Source organism: Nansenia antarctica, assembly GCF_963989245.1.
Source record: "Nansenia antarctica genome assembly, chromosome: 7".
NCBI lineage: Eukaryota > Metazoa > Chordata > Actinopteri > Argentiniformes > Microstomatidae > Nansenia > Nansenia antarctica.
In genome coordinates, this window is record NC_137677.1 from 8,254,171 (window position 1) to 8,273,948 (window position 19,778).

General features: G+C 49.9%; 1 protein-coding gene across 1 annotated transcript in view; it reads right to left on the bottom strand.

Annotated features, from left to right (window-relative positions):
- cpamd8 (C3 and PZP like alpha-2-macroglobulin domain containing 8) overlaps positions 1 to 19,778 on the bottom strand; it is a gene marked incomplete at both ends in the record, with an annotated part of 43,926 nt that overhangs the window by 22,301 nt on the left and 1,847 nt on the right. Inside the window, 26 exons of the mRNA XM_080536057.1 lie at positions 577 to 658; positions 1,168 to 1,344; positions 1,676 to 1,901; positions 3,164 to 3,462; positions 3,676 to 3,727; positions 4,079 to 4,218; positions 6,413 to 6,566; positions 7,614 to 7,845; positions 8,847 to 8,909; positions 9,241 to 9,383; positions 9,564 to 9,725; positions 9,849 to 9,998; positions 11,099 to 11,274; positions 11,803 to 11,995; positions 12,228 to 12,356; positions 12,871 to 13,041; positions 13,323 to 13,550; positions 13,817 to 13,925; positions 14,235 to 14,319; positions 14,765 to 14,878; positions 14,992 to 15,046; positions 15,900 to 15,917; positions 16,539 to 16,591; positions 16,997 to 17,162; positions 17,717 to 17,739; positions 18,741 to 18,892. Of these exons, the coding sequence (XP_080392183.1) occupies positions 577 to 658; positions 1,168 to 1,344; positions 1,676 to 1,901; positions 3,164 to 3,462; positions 3,676 to 3,727; positions 4,079 to 4,218; positions 6,413 to 6,566; positions 7,614 to 7,845; positions 8,847 to 8,909; positions 9,241 to 9,383; positions 9,564 to 9,725; positions 9,849 to 9,998; positions 11,099 to 11,274; positions 11,803 to 11,995; positions 12,228 to 12,356; positions 12,871 to 13,041; positions 13,323 to 13,550; positions 13,817 to 13,925; positions 14,235 to 14,319; positions 14,765 to 14,878; positions 14,992 to 15,046; positions 15,900 to 15,917; positions 16,539 to 16,591; positions 16,997 to 17,162; positions 17,717 to 17,739; positions 18,741 to 18,892 (3,552 nt within the window). The remainder of the gene's footprint in view (positions 1 to 576; positions 659 to 1,167; positions 1,345 to 1,675; positions 1,902 to 3,163; positions 3,463 to 3,675; positions 3,728 to 4,078; positions 4,219 to 6,412; positions 6,567 to 7,613; positions 7,846 to 8,846; positions 8,910 to 9,240; positions 9,384 to 9,563; positions 9,726 to 9,848; positions 9,999 to 11,098; positions 11,275 to 11,802; positions 11,996 to 12,227; positions 12,357 to 12,870; positions 13,042 to 13,322; positions 13,551 to 13,816; positions 13,926 to 14,234; positions 14,320 to 14,764; positions 14,879 to 14,991; positions 15,047 to 15,899; positions 15,918 to 16,538; positions 16,592 to 16,996; positions 17,163 to 17,716; positions 17,740 to 18,740; positions 18,893 to 19,778) is intronic.

Genomic DNA, 19,778 nt, shown 5'->3' on the forward strand with positions numbered 1-19,778 from the left:
GGCTGCCTGCCTTCCTTCAGGGGAGTGTAAACAAGAAATAAACACTCACCGAGCGAGCGAGGCTCTGACAGATTTAAACAGATCACCAGGAATGTATGAATTAGATAAGACCGCAGCGCAGACTGTACGCTTACTGATAACAACTCCGCTGTCTTTGTCAGTAACCTACTTCAGGGTGTGTGGAGGAGTATGCAGCTGGAATCTTCAGTGTATATACTCTATAATATAATATATATACTGTATATATGTTACGGTACATGTGGGAATACGGTACATGTGGGAAAACTAGGGTTAGGGTTGGGTGCTACGTCGACTTGGTACATGCTGGCATGTCTAGCCCTAACCCTAATCCTAACCCTAACCCTAACCCTACCCCTACCCCTAACCATAACCGTAGCACCCTAGCACCTAACTCTAACCCTAGTTTTCCCACATGTACCGTATTCCCATATGTACCGTAACATATATATGATATACTGTATATACTGTCTCTGGTAAGCACTGAGAGATGCAGGAGGGCAGGTAAAGGTTGTGGAGGGCATGGTGGGGTGGTGAGGTGGTGGATAGTTGACGTACCACATGCTGCCAGACGAGTCTCTCTCTCCGAAGGCGCTGTAGGAGCCGTCCTGCCGCTTGTAGGTCAGCTGTCTCTGGTACCCTGGCAGGGAGAGGGCAGAGGAGGGGTTCAGACAATGTGTGTGAGTGTGTGTGTGTGTGTGTGTGTGTGTGTGTGTGTGTGTGAGTGTGTGTGTGTCTTTCTCTGTGTGTTTGTGTGTGTGTGTGTGTGTGTGTGTGTGTGTGTGTGTTCTTGCTCAATTCTACAACGTACGTACTACAATTCTTTTGTAGCACGACTACCATCACTTTATCACATTATTACTGTATTATTACTTTACTTATTTTACTTTACTCTATTATTCAGATTTTGTATCTTGCTGCAGTGCCAATGTTGAAGAACCGAGGCCAAAGAATTCTACTTGTGTATTTGTACATTGGATGTAATAAAAGCAATTCTGGTTCTGATTGAGATTGTGGTCTCTAACCCTGTTACCTTGCAGGAGGTAGTCAGTGGCCTGTTACCTTGCAGGAGGTAGTCAGTGGCCTGTTACCTTGCAGGAGGTAGTCAGTGGCCTGTTACCTTGCAGGAGGTAGTCAGTGGCCTGTTACCTTGCAGGAGGTAGTCAGTGGCCTCCGTCTCCACCTCGGTGCTGAGCTGCCTGGTCTTCTGGAGGTACTTGAGCACGAAGACGTTGGGCGCGAAGTGGATCATGTTCTGCTCTCCGCAACCGAACGGCAACCGCAGCAGCTTGTCCAGGTTGTTGAGGGTAGGGCCCATCACGTCACCTGACACACACACACGCACACACACACACGCGCACACGCACACACACACACACGCACACACACACACACACACACACACACACACACAAACACTTGAATAAGGAGTGCCAATGCTGGGCTAGAACATACCCTTGTGTGTAACCTTGAGAACCAAACACACTGAACACTGTGTCTAGAGATGAGCACTGTGTCTAGATGAACACTGTGTCTAGTTGTGTAGATGAAGGGTGTGTGTGTGTGTAGATGAAGGGTGTGTGTAGATGAAGGGTGTGTGTGTGTAGATGGAGGGTGTGTGTGTGTGTGTGTGTAGATGAGCGGTGCTGCTCCTCACCGATCATGGAGGCGGTGGCGGTCTCAGAGCCAGGCACCACGTTGTGGGGGACCCCCAGGGTGAAGGCCTCGTTGTGGTTCTCGTCCGAATCCTCTTTACGCCAGATCTTAAACTCCCCCACCGAGCCCCAGCCCGTGGAGAAGCCAATGTGACGCACCTGTCCAGGGAGGGGGCCGGCCCACTGCAGGATCACCGACTCATTGGACGGCTGCAGGCCATGCCCGACCTGTCACCATGGCGATTAGAAAGGCAAAACCCGTCATGATAGGAATATTCTACCCAGAAACGGCTTCTTCAATGGAAACGGCAAAGAAATTCCCATTTTTAATTATGTAAGTAAAAAAAAAATGTTTGTAAACTAACTAAATGATTAGAGGCTTCGACTGAACTACAGCTACGGTGGCCCCTAAGGACCAGACAGAGCTAAAAACACCAAAAACTTCGATCTCAAAAGACTGTACTGCATCGTCGGGAGTAAAAAACATGTTTGGGTGGCGACCGTAAACACACCGCGTTCCAATTAGCAATGTTCCATTAGCTTTATGACAGAGCTAAAATAAAAAAACTGAATTAAATTATGCCCCTCTCGCTCAGACAGCTTGTGCTTATTCTATAGAGACGCTCCGGAGCCACTGTGACTCGGAGGTTAACTTTAATAACAAAACATTGGACACTAATAAGATTCTACTTAAAAAGTAATTTAGGTGGCTTTTGGGTTTCCAAATACTGGGCACACATAAAAGTCCCTTGCCAAGGGCTGGTTGTTGGCATCAGGCCTCTGCATCAACGTTTCCCCTACACACAGCCCCGGTCTGTCGTTCCAAAGAAACAGATATTACCCCTTGGGTATTTTCTACTCAGTTTTGTAATCACATTAAACCAGAGACCATGCCCGAGCTATACTACATGGCTCATCAAACCGAAATGCAATCAAGTCACTAAGAAAAATAAATGAATCTTATTGGGCCATACCGTGTTCTACAGACGGCCTTTTAATTGCTCCCCTTTGGTGAACGGTGCGAGGCTAACGCAGGGTTCAGGCCCGCGTGCCAAAGAGCGCCATGCTAAACGCCACGGATCACCGAGTGTCCTCGCTGACATCAGCCAGTAAAGCGTGACCTCACAGGCATGCCATTAAAAGTGGCGCCAGTCCTCTCTCACACACGAGGGCCCTGTAGCCTGCCCAGTCTCCCCCCCTCCCACCACCCCCTACACTACCCTACCACTACCGCTATACGACCGTACTACATATACCACATATCACTGACCTCTCCCCTACACAACCCAGCGACTGGTATACTGACCTCCATCCCAGTCCTCTCTAACACACACAGACCTGCCCAGTGTCATCATCCCAGTGTCTCTACAAACACAACCCATCTATACCCCCCGACCCTTAGCTCTATACATAAGCCAAACCACAGATGAACCCCCCCCTTCCAACCATCACCCTCGAACCCTTTAACCCTTGAACCCTCGTCTTCTCACCTGCACCACGCCGCCCTTCCAGCTGACCCAGAAACTGCGGAATTCGTCCCAGGAGAGGATGCCGGGAGTGGGGGCGCTGACCACCGGCTCTCCCATCTTGCCCAGGGAGATCCAGGAGCGGGTGTTCTGTCTGCCCCCCAGGACGATCTCCAGCATCTCGGCGCTGTCGTGGGGACTGGCCGAGAGGGCAAAGTGGGCGTCGTTGTGAGTCTTCACCGCCACCTCGAAGTGGGTCATCCGGACCGGCTTCTTCACGTACTGGTACTCGTACTTGTTGGGAGTGGAGATGTGGATCCGCTCTGAGTAGACGACGGAAATGTCAGAGTCAAAGTTGGAGGGATCTATCAAAACCCATATCACCTATATCAGCCTTAGCATTGATGAAAGTGGAGTCTTTTCTTTTTTTGTTGCAATAATCTCCTGATGCCATTAGTGATCGCACCAGGTAGTAGAGGAGAGAGACAGAGTTGTACTGACCAGGCAGTAGAGGAGAGAGACAGAGCTGTACTGACCGTTGGGACAGAAGAAGACACTGTAGGTGTACTCTCTGGGTAGGCCTTCTGGCTGCGGGGGAGAGAGAGAGAGAGAGAGAGAGAGAGAGAGAGAGAGAGAGAGAGAGAGAGAGAGAGAGAGAGAGAGAGAGAGAGAGAGAGAGAGAGAGAGAGCGAGCGAGAGAGAGAGGGAGAGAGTGAGAGAGAGAGAGGGGGAGAGAGAGGGAGAGAGAGAGAGAGAGAGAGGGGGGGGGAGAGAGAGAAATAGAGAGAGAGAGAGGGAGAGAGAGTGAGAGAGAGGGGGAGAGAGAGAGAAAGAGAGAGAGAGCAAGAGAGAGAGAGGATACAGTATGTTAAACCTGTTAAACCTCACTCTCTACCTATGCAACCATGTATAAGGTGCAGGGCATTCCTGCTCTCCTACCTCTACCAACACACTCCTCCGGACATAGTCCAGACCAACGGGGGACCTTCTGTCCTCCAAGTCGTCTGAGTTTTTGCCTGCTTTGGTTGACTGGAGTCCATCTGAGCAGCAGCTTGGTTCACTATAGGCAATGGCGCGCGCTAAGAAAGGGGAAATACAATATTCGCCTCAGTTCTTTTTGTACTAATCAACAGTACAAAGGGCAGTCAAAAGGGCAGTTTTGAGAACTTCAACTTAAAGGTGCTTTAAGTTAAACCTGCATGTTAAAAGTATAGTTCTACAAACACCCACCTCCAATGCATGGTCATCCTACTACTATGTCCAGTACATACGTCAAATTCTGTTTCTTTTTTAATACGATTTTATCTTTATTCTGTTTTTGTTTCTTCTTCTCGTTTACTGTCCTGCTTCTCTTCTTTCTTTTTTTCTGTACAGCGTCCTTGAGTTTGAGAACTTTTAAATCAAATCTATTATTATTATTATTATTATTATTATTATTATTATTATTATTATACATACATCCAGCACTCGAGTTGAGGGGGGACGAGGGGGGATGGCATCCCCCGTGAAATAAAAAGTCAAAATCATCCCCCTTCTAAAACTGCCATCCCCCCTTTCCATCCCATGTCATTTTATCAATGAACGTGGTATTATGCTATTTCATTTAGTTTTGCGCATATTGAGTAAAATACTGTGGGCGAGGGAGGGGGCACGCACACATGCAATGACATTTTTACCAAGTCACTGACACTGAAGTCACTGACGCTGTGGGGATGCTAAAATTGTCCCCATATGATAAAAATCCACCATCCCCCCCTGATTTTTCTTTTACAACTCGAGTGCTGCATACATCCCAAATTGCACAACACTAATACGCCAGGGTCCGGACAGGCGGTTCCCTTGCTGTAGGAGCACACTGGAACCGTGGCTGCGGGCCAACGCGTCTCTTTGTGTGTGTGTAGTGAGAGGGAAAGACGCCGAGCCAAGGGACAGGCAGGGAGCCGCAGGGGGCCCCATTGACCGCCAGTGACCCGCAAACTCATCAACATGCCACTGGTTGTCACTGCCAGGGCCGGCCTGCTCCCCCGCTGGTGGTCAAGCCGCCTGCTTTGTTCCCACTTGGACTAGAGGGAGGACTGTTTGTATCGCTGGGGTGACCAGATCACATACTACACCAGGAGAGGGGGAGGCCGGTGGAGGTAGGAACCAGGGAGGCTCATTGTAATGCGTGGAATGGAATGAGGAACGGTGTTGGTGTTTGAGAACGTTCCTCGTTTCCATTCCACGCATTACAATGAGACCCCGTCCTCCGATGTCTACCTCCACCAGCCTCCCCCTCTCCTGGTGTCGTATGTGATCTGGTCACCCCAGCCTCCCCTCTCTCCTGGTGTCGTATGTGATCTGGTCACCCCAGCCTCCCGCTCTCCTGGTGTAGTATGTGATCTGGTCACCCCAGCCTCCCCATCTCCTGGTGTCGTATGTGATCTGGTCACCCCAGCCTCCCCTCTCTCCTGGGGTAGTATGTGATCTGGTCACCCCAGCCTCCCCTCTCTCCTGGTGTCGTATGTGATCTGGTCACCCCAGCCTCCCCTCTCTCCTGGTGTCGTATGTGATCTGGTCACCCCAGCCTCCCCTCTCTCCTGGTGTCGTATGTGATCTGGTCACCCCAGCCTCCCCTCTCTCCTGGTGTAGTATGTGATCTGGTCACCCCAGCCTCCCCTCTCTCCTGGGGTAGTATGTGATCTGGTCACCCCAGCCTCCCCTCTCCTGGTGTAGTATGTGATCTGATCACCCCTGCCTCCCCCTCTCCTGGTGTAGTATGTGATCTGGTCACCCCAGCCTCCCCATCTCCTGGTGTAGTATGTGATCTGGTCACCCCTGCCTCCCCCTCTCCTGGTGTCGTATGTGATCTGGTCACCCCAGCCTCCCCATCTCCTGGTGTAGTATGTGATCTGGTCACCCCAGCCTCCCCTCTCCTGGTGTCGTATGTGATCTGGTCACCCCAGCCTCCCCTCTCCTGGTGTCGTATGTGATCTGGTCACCCCAGCCTCCCCTGACAACCATCTCCGGTCATTTAGCAGCATGAGACGTTGAATCCGGAGCCTAACGGCAAGGCCTCATTCTACCTACTGTAGGCAGAGGAGCGCTTACAGGCCTTACTTCTAAATGAGATTTAAAAATACAATAATATCTTACAATTCTATATCGAAGACTTAACTATTCGAAAATGGGAATCCTTGAGTAAAGTTAGTTTAAGTGAACACTTAAGTTATTAGAAGAGGTTAAAAGAAAAAACCCTGAAAATGAAAACCCTGAGTGACAGCGTGGGCGTACCGGTGATGTTGGCCGCTCCCAGCTCGGTGAAGGAGAGCACGATGGACGTGGGCGTGGCCTCTCCCGCCGCCACGCACTTCTTCCTGGTCAGGTGGTGTTTCCCGGGATGGCCCACGAACTTGATGCCCTTGGGAACGGTGACTTTGACGTGGACCTGCGGTGGGGAGGCACACGCGCACACACACACACACGCACACGAGAGAGAGAGGGAAGGAGAGAGAGAGAGAGATGAGGGGAAAGGCCTTGGTGAAACCCGGCAGAGACAGATCTCTTTTGACAGGACACGATTGCATCACCGTCTTCTCTCCGGCCCTTCTCCTCCGGGTAGCGTGACCTCCTCGGAGTTCTTAAAGCATGGTGGGGAATTTTTGAATCACACTGCTACATTTTCCACGACTGACTCATGGCTCTAACGCTCCCCGAGGGATTAAGTTCCATTCATAGTCAATCAAAATTTCACAAAAGAAAAAAGGGGTTGGTTGGTCGGGGTGGGTAATGCAGTCGGATCGTTTGGAACTGTTCTTCGTCCACACGCCACAAGTCGTAAATAACTTTCTGCAGGAAATATAGGAATCACATGTTCTTTTTTTCGCGTGGGCGGAGATCAAAGAGAGGGGGCTGACACTGGCTCGCATTATCACCTTACCGAAGGGCAGCGCCGCACGCACACGGCCGTTTAACGGGCTCATCTGTGAACGTCATGATGTCATCTCTGTAAACCCCGGGATGGACCCACTTATGGTCCCTGAGAGAACCGCAACGCATACAGAACATACTTCTAGGGTGTCAACATTCGTTACACCCTAGTGTGCCCCTAGCCTCCCCCCCACACACTTCCTGCCCCCCCCCCCCCGACCATCCTCACCTCTGCGCAGGTGCAAGTGTACACAGTGAATGGGACTTTTTTAGGAATTAGACTGGCCCATAAGGCTTGCTTAGGCCCCTTGTCCGGCCTTTCCACCATCCCGTCCTCCCCTCTGCGTGGGTAGGCAGGTACAGTAGTTGTTACACAGTGATTGGGACTTTTAAGAATTAGACTGGGCCCATAATAATAGCCAGTCCCTCCACCGACCACCCCATCCACCCCCCCCCACCTCACCTCTACGCAGGTACTCAGGTAGTTGTCCATCCCCCCCACCCCCTACCCCCCTCACCTCTACGCAGGTACTCAGGTAGTTGTCGTCCCCCCCACCCCCCTCACCTCTACGCAGGTACTCAGGTAGTTGTACACGGTCAGCGGGACTTTGGTCTGCTCCCCGCGGATGACGCTGTAGGGGAGAGTGAAGTCGACGAAGAAGGGCTTGAAGGTCCGGAGCTCCGCCCTCTTGGCGAGGCCGAGCCCCTTCTCCTCCGACAAGCCGATCGCTTCTGTCACCCAGGTGGTGATGGAATCCGGGACGTCCAATCGTAGCTCGGCTTCGCCGGTAACATCGCTGCCAAAAACAAAAGTGAGACGTTGAAAAGCTGAGACACAGAAGCTAACGACCTCACGACAGATGAGAACAATGGACAACACAGAGAAGCGCCGTCACGGAAACGGAATGGATGTCGTCAATCTCCCTCATGTGGGGAACACTTGTTCCCGTGTTATATTGTGTTCATGAACAGCCTCCAACACACAGGTGTGAAAACAAGTCAGGTGTTCCGACAAAATCTGTCGGGGGCTGAAGTCATTTATTGGCTGTTCGGGCCGATGTTGATGTTGGCCAGTTTTCACAGGGCATAAACATCCTGGGAGAAAGAAATTGGAAGAAAAAAAACGCCCTTCCCCTTTGATCAAAAAGTCGCCCCGAAAACGACTTTGATACACTCAAATAAGTTGAAATCAAAGCGTTGGAACGGAATAGGAAATAAGGGGCGAACGCAACGCAACTCCTGCCCAAAGGAATCGAGCATATGGAAATTCTATGGCTAGTTAATTTATATTGGCTGGAAATGAATGGGAGAGCTGTTGGGAAATCGGACGCCCGTTCCAAGACAACCCTGTTTAAATGAGGCACATTCACACCCACTGGGAAGAAAATGCTGGACACTGCTGGAGTGGTGAAATATCCCCCCTTCTCAAATATGTGCTCCCTTAGCCCTCCCACCCCCACCCTCTCTCCTCCATGCTTTAAGATCTGGACCTGGACCAAATCCCACTTAAGTACCCACAATCTGCTGCAGCTGAGACAACCTCCACCCACTCGCTCGAGAGAAGATACACACACTCACACACACACACACTCGTACACACAAATAAACACACTCTCTCTCGCTCTTTCTCTCTCACACACACACACACGCACATGCACACATGCACACACACACACACATGCACACACACGCACACATGCACACACATTCATACAGCACACACACACACACACACACACACACACACACACACACACACACACACACACACACACGAATGATGAAGGGATTCCAGTACCTGACATTGAGGCAACGCCACACCCATGTCTCCGGGAAATATGTTCGTCTGCGTTTCTCTGTTCTGCAAAACAACCCGACATCAACAACAAAGGGCTTTCAATTATGGATCTGGAGACAATAATAACCCCTAACTGGAAAATGAATGATTCTTAAATCCTTGCTGACATTTCTAAGTTCCACCATGTGTATAATGTTCCATTTCCCAGAGAAAAAAGAAAAATGCTATGTGTGGAATGAAGAGCTAAATATGGACGGTCTCATTCCATCAGCTCGCTCTTAGTTCGTTGCTTCAAGATGCCGAGGCCACAGTGGCTCCAGAGGTTGGAGCCTTCACCCCCCTGGTGCTGTGTGTGTGTGTGTGTGTGTGTGTGTGTGTGTGTCTAGTATAGTACCTGGGTGCTGTTCGAGAGTGCATGGCCGCCACCAGGGTGGATGTGTGGGGCTGGAAGGCAGGAACGGCCTCGTCTGTGTACATGCCTCCACTCTGCCTGTGGTTGAGGCTTACCATGTCCGTCATCACCACCAACCCTGTCTCCTGTGAGACACATACACACACACACACAACCACACACACAACCACACACGCATACACACACACAACCACACACGCACACACGCAAACACACACGCACAGAGTTATGTCCAAGGCTAGAGAAAAAAAAAGGCCCAACCACACACGACTCATCCTGGCCCGTCGATCGGCGGTCTGTCTCACCGTGAAGGCGAAGCGAGCGTCTTTAGTGATGTCCCAGTGCCAGGGGAACACCGAGGAGCGCCGCCGCCGCCTCGACGACAGCCCCGGCCACCAGAAGTGGCCGTCGTCTTTGGGAACTCCGAAAGCGTCCGACACGTCAAAGTCAGCCAGCTCCCTGAACACCTAAGAACAGAACCACGAATCCCTTACAGTTACTAGTCACTTGTCCTGACCGAAAGGGCGGATCGAGTCGACGCAGAACCAGGTAAGACACAGCGACATGACGATCATGGAGGACACACTGACCTTATCTGGAGTAAGCTGGAAGTCTGGTTTGAGAAGGTAGAGGCTTTTGTCCACAGTGGCGACGCACACGCACGAGCCCTTCTCCCCGCGCACACGCAGGCTGATGGGGTCGCCCGGCATCGACTCGTTGGTGGACAGGGAGACAGACACCTACAGAAACAACATCAAAAATTATTTTTTTTCCATTACATCATTAATGCATGTATTGAGATGCATTCCTATAGAGGTCATGGTAGAGTTTGGATGACCTTTGAGAGCTTCAGTACAGTATAGTTGTCGTCAAGAGAGAACAGTGTTTCTTAACCCCCCCGGTCCCAGGGTCATCGCCGTTGGTTACACGTTTTTCATTCTAGCCCTTCAAGTAACCAAAGAGCTTGATGATTGGTTGACTAGTGACATGTGGTGTGCCAGTGCTGGGCTATAACAAAAAACAACGCAGCCCTAGGCAACACCCGAGGACTCGAGTGGAGTCACAGCGGTCAAGAGAACAGTCGACCGCAGGCCCGGGAGGAGAGAGACAGAGAGAGAGAACGGCAGCCGTAAACGTTCACACAAGAAACCGGTCTTCCCCAATGACACACAACCACAAATTAGCCTTGTTAATCTGTTCCGCTGCCATCCTTTCACCAGCCCCGTAACCCGTCATCCTCCCTGTCACGACCCCACTCGTCCTCCACACACTGCCTCTGTCTTGTCATGTCCACACAACCCCGCCACAACACCTCCCCCCCCCCCCCAAAATGCCCTAATGGCATACCAGGGAGCCGTAAATACTTCAGGGAGTTAACCCTGCCTAATGCAGGCAGGAAGTAGGGGAGCTCATGGGCCCGACACAGCTGTTTGTTTACAGAGAAGGACTGGGCTGGCTTTATGGGTATACAAGGACTACCAGGACTGGATGGACATCACTCAGCTTGGACTCTCACACTTAGAAAACCTGTACACACGCCTTATCATCGCCCAGCCTGGTTCCTAACCTAGTTGGCAGCCTGTTTCTGGTTTGTACTGCCTGTTTGACTAAGAAGAAGTTAGTTAAAGAATAGATATGAGTCTTAACCAGCCAGCCAGTCTGAGTCTTAAGAAGGCCCAGTGATATATAAATAAATCAAAGTTTTCTGTTGACACTACGCAATGATTAAGACCCTAAATCTGTCAGTCATCCAACATACAGTATGTCGTAATGTAAAAAAAGACCTGTGTGTGAGAGAGATAGGAGGACAGGGGGCCGGGGGGATGGGGGGGTTGTGTACCTGGTTCTCAAAGCTGGGCTGCACGGGGATCTGGAGGCTATCAGTGACGCCCTCGCCGTTCTCTCTGACGTAGTAGACCAGGAGGCGGCTGAGGGGCGCCATGGCGTGGGTGACAGGGAAACGCAGGACCGACACACAGCTGTCCGTCTCGCCCTGGGAGGAGGGGTCTGCAGGACCTGAGGGCGGAGCCAGAGGGAACAGAGAGAGGGATGATAATACGAAGATCTTCCGGAATACAGTGTTTGAATACGATCAATTTTTTTTACGTACAGTTTCCCACTCCAGGTTCGTTTTCTTTACAATGGAAAAGATCGTTGCATCGTTTTTTCTTTTCAGTTCCTCATTTCAAGTCAACTGTCTTACCGTCAAGGGAATTGCACAGTGCCAACATCATCATACCAACTGAATAGACCACGGTGTGAAGTTAAACGTGATGGGGTTCTTTGAGGAACATTTTGGAACGCCATAAAATTAAATCTGCGCTCCCTGTCTAACGTTAAACGTTATCTAACATTACATGTTATAAGGCTGATCTGTGCATGATAGTGCTGCATTTTGACATTTTATGTCGCATTTCCCCCCGTTGATGGTATATGACGCTATAGTCAGTTTTAAGTGGGTATACGAAAATCCTTGGCCTTTCCTAGGGGGTATACGGCGTAGTCCTGCGTATCACGTAGACTACACCACTGGTTGGTACTGACCGGAGCCCGTGGGAAACAGGGTGGTGTGGACGTTCTTGTCGAAGGTGACGGCCGCCCTCTTCCCTCTGTGGACCGTGGCGTTGGACAGCTGCTGGCCGGACTGGACGATGTTGCCTCGGGAGGCGATCTCATAGTGCAGGGTGAAGTTACAGGGGCAGGTGGACTTCAGAGTTACCTCAGCTTCCTGCCCGATCTACAGACACACACAACAAACACACATATTCACACAGACACACACAACAAACACACATATTCACACACTACTCAAAATAGGTCGATTGTATATATATATATATATATATATATATATATATATACAGTACCAGTCAAAAGTTTGGACACACTTCCCCATGAATGGGAAAGTGGGTCCAAACTTTTGACTGGTGCTGTATATATAAAAGGTCATGACAGTGAGGTGGACGTACGTTCAGGGGAGCGCCCAGGCTCTGGATCTGGATGTGACACTTGCTGGGGGAGTACCAGCTGCTGATGGACAGGTAGCTGGGGAGGTACTGGTCTCCAGCGGGCCGGTCGTCCATGGCTGTCACCTTGGTCTGGGGCGCACGCACACACCACCGGATTTAGCACAATAAAATACACTCTACTATCAACTACACACCACTTCAGCACTTTAGCACACCAACACACTCTACTATCAACTACACACCACTTCAGGCTAAATCTTACCATAAACAGTGGGGGAAATAAGTATTGAGCACATCAACAATTTGTCCAGTAAATGTATTTCCAATGAGCCTATTCAAGTGAAATGTTATTATTATTATTGAATTTTTTTATGACACAGGAGAAGCAGGGGGGTAGTAGATGTCTCAGGAGGGACAGTTATTTAGTCATTTATTGTGCTTTATAAGGTTACCGTTATCAGAAGCCTAACCTGGCCTGTAGTATCTACACATCCACAGCCTCTGAACCACTCTGCTTGCACCCCCTGATCCCCCTGATATGAAACTCTGCCCACCCATTCCTCTCCCTCTCTCTCACACACTCCCTTTCTGTCTCCCCCTCCCCCCCCTCCCTCCCTCCCTCCCTCCCCAGAGCCCCACTGACCTCCAGCCAGACGTACTGGGCAGCTGTGGGGATGGAGGGGATCTCGAACGTGGCCTGGCCGTCCTTGGAGGTCAGCTCGCTGGTGTACACGTTGTCCTTGGGGGTGAGCTCCGCCTTCACGCGCACGCGCACGCCGTCCGCAGGGCTGCCGTCTGGGTAAGTTACCTCCACCTGGACACACACAGACAGAGGGACAGACACGGGGGGGACTGTCATCCAGAGACAAACAGACAGAGAGAGGAGACCAAGAGAGGCAGGTGGAGGCGTGACTGGCCAGGTCTAATACAGTGGCCAGGTCTAATACAGTCAGGCTTCGCATGAGAACGTTGCCACACTGGAACATTGATTACGCTAATTTACATATTTTTTTTATCAAGGTTGACTTGTGAAACTAATTTTCTTCAGCAACAGAGTGGCTGAACCAAGTATCAGGCCCACTGGTCTGCTCTCACCTTTCCCTTATAGGGCAGACCAGGCTTGAACTGCTTGCGGGTGTCCTTTGAGTACTTGATGTCGATGAGCTGCTTGTGAACCGGGGTGGAGTCATCGAACATGGTCTGCCTCCCTCCGTCCACGCTGGTCACCGACACCCACATGTTCACCGTGCCCCGGAAGTGGTCCGCTACGTCCAGGGGCATCATGTCTTTGACACACAGGCTGAAGGTGGCAGAGCCTTTGATCTGATATCCCAATGGAAGAGAGAGAGAGAGAGACAAAGCAGATTGTTTGTTGACACTTAATATTCCATAAACGGTCATTAACCACGCCGTTATCGATCCTACAAATGACTTTAAATGTTTATGAAAATGTTTTTTTCTCTTTTTTTTATGCTGAAATATGTACATGGACGGTTAAGAACAGTTATTATAAAGTGTGCCGTGATCGTTGAACATGTCAAACTAAGTCTCTAGGAACTCCTCCGGTCGTGGGTCGTAGGTCCTCTCACCTCCATGGTCTTCACCACGGGATGCCCCACCTCGTGGCGGTAGTAGCCCACGCCGTTCACCGTCATGTTCACCGTCAGCTTCCCTGAGACCGGCTTCCCGAAGGTATACCTAATCAACGGGCAGCTCGGGTGTCAGTTAGGCTGCATCACATTGACATGGACTGATCACGTAATCAAGTAAGTCATCACGGATGGAATCCTAACTCAAGGGATAAGTGCGTTTAACTCAAATCATCATCGTCAAGATCAATGCAGGATGGACAGGAAAGTCAGAGTGACACAAGAGTTATCCAATGAGGATTAGTATCCTGTTTGTAAGTATGTATGTATGTATGCATATTTGTTTGTTTGTATATATGTATGTACGTACGTTTGTGTGTGTGTTTGTATGTCAGAATGCTATTGGTTGGTGCCTCACCTGGCCCTGACCGTGGCCTGTTCACACATGTTGAGATCACGTATGTACCGCGGGGGGTCGATCACCAGCTCAAACCTGGGCAAGACTGTGTGAGACAGGTAGAGGAGCAGGTAAGATCAGGTTGACCTGTGCACGTTTCCTCTTATGAATAACATCTCAGATACGAATGGGTAATCAAACGTATAATCCTGTTGGACCATTTCATATTTCATATCCCTAGAGTGGCAAAATAACAGCATCCGCACACTCAAACACTGTTTAAAAAGAAATATATATATGTTGTTTATTGCAAGCTTTTGGTCATAGACCTTCTTCAGGCATGCAAGCCTGCAGACAAGTGAATGCAGTGGTATAAAGGGTTCAAACACTTGATTTAGCCAATGCACAACACCTGTGTCAAAAACTTCACCTAGTGGCTAGGCATCAAGGGAATTGTAGTCCTAGATTTAGTGGACTACAAAAACATACACAAGTGTTCATGAGACAGGAAAACCCCAAATCAAATGTCATATCCCAACAATCTCTCTCACCATACTTCTGGACATCAAAAGACTTGTTGTAGGTATGGCCCTGCATCTCCACGAAGATCAACCACTCTCCGAACACGGGCTGGTCCGAGAGAGGGAAGCTCATGTTGACGATCCCTGAGGGAAAACGGAAGGGTCATGGCCGTTTGCAGGGAAAGGTATTGGCCAGACTAGACTGAAGGGGAGGGTTTTTGAACGTTCATCAGTAGTTGTGAACGTTCATCACTTACCGCAGCAGAGGGGCTTTAGACCTTTCCACTGGACCATCCGAGACCCTCTTGGATCCTGGAATATCACATTATGGAATATCACATTAGGGAATATCACATTATGGATTTCATTCAACTTTAACCTCATGCATCTCCTTGATCTTGACCCAATGTATGATCGGTCAAGAAAATCAGGTTCAACTCATAACAAACCTGAATTTGCTGGTTGTAAACATCGGAAATATGAAGGCTGGTCTGCAGTGGGTAATCCCTCTAAATCCAACAGGACCACCAAAACACACGCACGCACGCACACACACACACACACACACACATACACACACATACAAACACACACACACACACACACACACACACACACACGTACGTACACAAGCATGCGCGCACACACACACACGCACACACACACGCACACACACACACACTCTCCCACTGAAAGGCTGTTTGAAGACTCCGGGCCTCCGATGAGAAAGTTACATAAACATCTAACACATCTACATATTAATTCCTAGTTCGTTGACACAGCTTCCCCTAGGAATCCTATAACCAGGCAGCACTATTTGCCCTGTAAAACCACCTCAGACAGAGCAGGACCAAGAGGACGGCAGTGTTTGGAGCTGTTGTGGAGTCAGTAACAGCAGGAGAGGAGCAGCTGAGGGGCTGAGCGGGAGAGAGCGGCTGCGGGACTCCTTTCATGTGCAGCCCAGGTCCGCTCCTCTCCGCTGCAGGGCCAGGCTCTGAGCTGAGCACCCTGTTATCAAGGTGAGCTCAGCTGTCCCTGCCCTGTAATCTCATCTCAGAGAGAAGGGAGGGGGGAGGGGAGGTTGGAAACTACACTCCCCACTGTCCCGCGGGCCCTACCACCCTGGGTGGTCCCCTCCCCCCTCCCCCCGCCACCTTCAACTCACCACAACGTACGCCTCCATCTGCAAAGAGAGGAGAAGGGAGAATAATCATTAATAAATAAATTTAAAAATAAAAAATAACTCAAGGACGGCACACATTAAACAAACTGCACAGCCACATGGGAAAATACCCTCCCCATAGCCCCTCTCCCCCCCCTCCCCTGTTCAACAATCACTCGTCTGTGAAAGCAAGCGCTGCCCTTTGCCAGCAGCAGACCTTTATAGCTCTGGCCATCAATAAACACACTGTCTACACAGTGGCACGGTATACTTGGAGCCATTTCTAGCATTCCAGCAGAAATGACTCTGTGGTAAATAGGTTACTGTACATTTTGTTGGGGTGCATTCAGGCCAGAGCTAGGCTAGGTTTCCCCGGCTTCATTCCGCCCTCAAAGGGAGGACGTTGGAAAAGTAAGCGTGTAAAAAAGAAAGAAAGAAAAAAAACGTGGAATGGATGCCGCTTACCAATTCAAAGCTATGTCACATCAAAAGAAGCACAGCTGTTTGGCATCAAGGCTCACCACCGTCATACTAATACACCTGACTCTCATGTTCTCCTTTCTTTTTTTTATTATATCCAACTCAATTACTGACGCTTGGGGGTGTGATGTCATAGGCTTTGATGAGACAGATCAGGTGTACCTTGTCATTGGCTGGCCTCAGGTCCGGAGTGACCGAGTACACGTTGATGAAAACTACAGAGAGAGAGAGAGAGAGAGAGTGAGAGACAATGATTACTCACCTACTTCACTTCATCCAACTGCGTGTAATAAACACAGTCCAGTTTTATGTCTTTTGGCTTTTTTCTCCTGGATGTATAAAGTAAGACCAGTAAGATCAAATGGTGTGTAACATCTAAGACTAGGTTTACAACTCCGGTCCGGGGGGGCCCCCCTACAAACGTTGCAGATGTCCGTTCTACAGCTCAGCAACCAGCCCACCTGGGTAACTAGTCTCACTAAGCAGCGAGCCCTGCTTTGACTGGTGGAATCAGGTTGTGTGTCACCCTAGAGGAAGCACTGGAGGATTGGAGTTGAAAAAAGCACTGTACAGTTCTATGCTCTACGGGGGCCTGGGTAGGTCATAGTAGGAGGTGAGACCTTTGTGTTTGGGTTTGTAGACGGGCTTGTCGGTCTGGATGAAGACGGCCGTGCCCTTGCTGTCCACCGTGACGGTGGTGTAGTTGTGGAAAATGTAGCCCCCCTCGGTGACGTGCCGGTTCCCCCACACCTTGAGATGAGCCTGGCCTCTCAGCCCCGGGGGCACCTGAACACAGAGAGGAGGGTCACAGTGATCTGCAGGACATCCTGTCACCACACCACAACACCACAACACCACACAGATCAGTCTCCACTGTAACTGTATGACACAGGGAAACCGTAAAAAGACTATATTTCATAAGGAGAACAGGGGTGGGGGGTTATAGGGAGGGGGGGTGGGGGGGGTCGGGGGGGTAGGGGAGGGGAGGACTGAACTCTTGCATATTGGATTGATCCATTCCAGGCTTTGGGGGCTGCGGACCATACATGCACGTCAACAGCTGTTGCGTATTATATCGAGGCTGTTACCTTATTCCGAATGAATGTGCAAAGACAGATGTTCACGTACAAATAACGTTGGTGTTGTTTTGCATGTCAACTGAGGAATGCGCACAAACCGACACGGATCTCACTACTGTGCAGCTGGAGACGCAACCATTTCAACGCATGTTTGTACTGTAAAAAAACGCTAAATGGCAAACACAAGACAAAAGCGTATAACTGTCTCAATAACGGGTAGGTGGAAATGGAATAAGGGAAACGTCGCGAAATTGCTCTCACCTTTAATTTGATCGTGCCTTTGTCTGAAATGGAAAGGAAAGACATGAAATCAATGTACACGACGAAGTGTTCACATACAAAAGCATTTTGATAAGAACAACTTGGAACCATTGACCCGCGTGATTCAAGCAGCGGGGTTGAGAGCGAGGGCTGCCCGTGGCCCGTGTATACTGGTCACATACTTGCCTTTCCATCAGCAACGTATCGTTACAACAATAGTTACGTCTGGTTATGATAGCTTAGTGATAACACAACAACATGCTTATTTTATTTTTTTTAAATCTGGTCAAACAACAATGTTAAAAGATCAAGAAAGACAAGCCGGCCCTTTGGGACGTGAGTGGTTGAGCACCGCTGGTTGAGAAGCCGCTACAGCTGCAGTCTGTCTCGGTGCCAGGATCTTCTGAACCACAACAAGTCTCCACTATTAGTAGTGCTGTCAAAACAAATCACAGAGACGTATACACAGAGGCCTGGGTGGACAGGCCAGGCTAACCCTTAAAGCCTCCAATCAAAGGCAGCGTCCATGTAGTGCCCGGTGGGGTCAGGAGTATACACTCCATCCTACAGGTCAGGGGTCAATCGGCCCCAAGCTGCGTGTGTGTTGCTCTGTCAGTGTGTGTGTGTGTGTGTGTGTGTGTGTGTGTGTGAGAGAGAGTGTGTGTGCATGAGTGTGTGTGTGTGCATGAGTGTGTGTGTGTGTGTGTGTGTGTGTGTGTGTGTGTGTTAGTGCAAGTTAAACAATGTTTTTACTAGAATGTGTTTGTGGTTGTGTGTGTGTGTGTGTGTGTGTATATGAGTGTGTGTGTGTGTGTGTGTGCGTGTGTGTGTGTGTGCGTGTGTGTGTGTGTGTGTTAGTGCAAGTTAAAACAATGTTTTTACTAGAGTGTGTTTGTGTGTGTGTGTGTGTGTGTGTGTGTGTGTGTGTGTTAGTGCAAAGTTAAAACAATGTTGTTGCTGGAGTAGTTACAGCATCACTACACAACAATAAGAGCAAGTTCATGTCAGTGTGTGTTCTCCTCACCTAGCACAGTGCCATGGCTGTGTGCCACAGTCTCTCCCTTCACAGAGAGCTGGACCTGGACACGCGTCTCCTCCACGGCATTGAAGATGGTCACACTCAGGGCCTCCTCCACGCCGGCACGGAACACCGAGGGAGCGGCGATCAGGTAGCCCCTGTGTGTCCGGGTAGAAGAGGGGGGGAGGGGGACAGCGAGGCCAGGGTAAATAGGAGTGATGTTGTCAGACAATCAGATACTGATTACCTGGAGCCAACTTCTATACCTTCAAACACACATGCACGCACACGCACGCACGTACAAGCACGCGCACGCACGCACGCACGCACAAGCACGCACACAGACACACACACACACACACACACGAACGCACACATTCCTGATGGATTTGTGCAGCAAGATCGGGTTTAATTGCAAGGTTACTAGGGACACGGTACCTGACAGCCAATGAGGTGACTGCTCTAGGGTTCTCTCTGGGTGGTCTGGCACCCCCGTCTGATGTAACCTTATAGTCAGTGTTTTTGAAACATAACGACCAAGATTCCAGACAGTCACTCTGACATCGTCGAGGGAAGACGGCTGTCAAAGAGGTCGCAGGGGGGCAAAGGTCATCCTCTGATGCACATAAACATTCTGGAAAAGTCCAATTAAACTTTTACCTCTGGTTGGGGGTGGGGTGGGGGTGGGAGTACACTGGTATTTCCCCCCCAAAAAGATCAAACGTCAAAAGAAGTGCACTGAAAATGCAGAGGCACACTGAAGGTTCCAAAATAATAATTGAGTCGCTGCTGTTTCCACGAACACTCATTTTCAAACACAGCTTGAGTTTTGAATGGAAGAGAACAAACAGAGTTTGATCCACAAACGATCCACGTTTATCCAGGTGACAGTTTTTCTACAGCTGCTGTTAGTGGGAGCTCAGCTTTTTCCCCCTGAAACTTTTGCTCAAAGATCACCCAAATTAGAATGCTTCCTCCAGCAGCCCAGTTGCATGTCTGAGTGTTAGATCAGGTGGTTAGCATTATGTCTGGGAGCTGGACGCA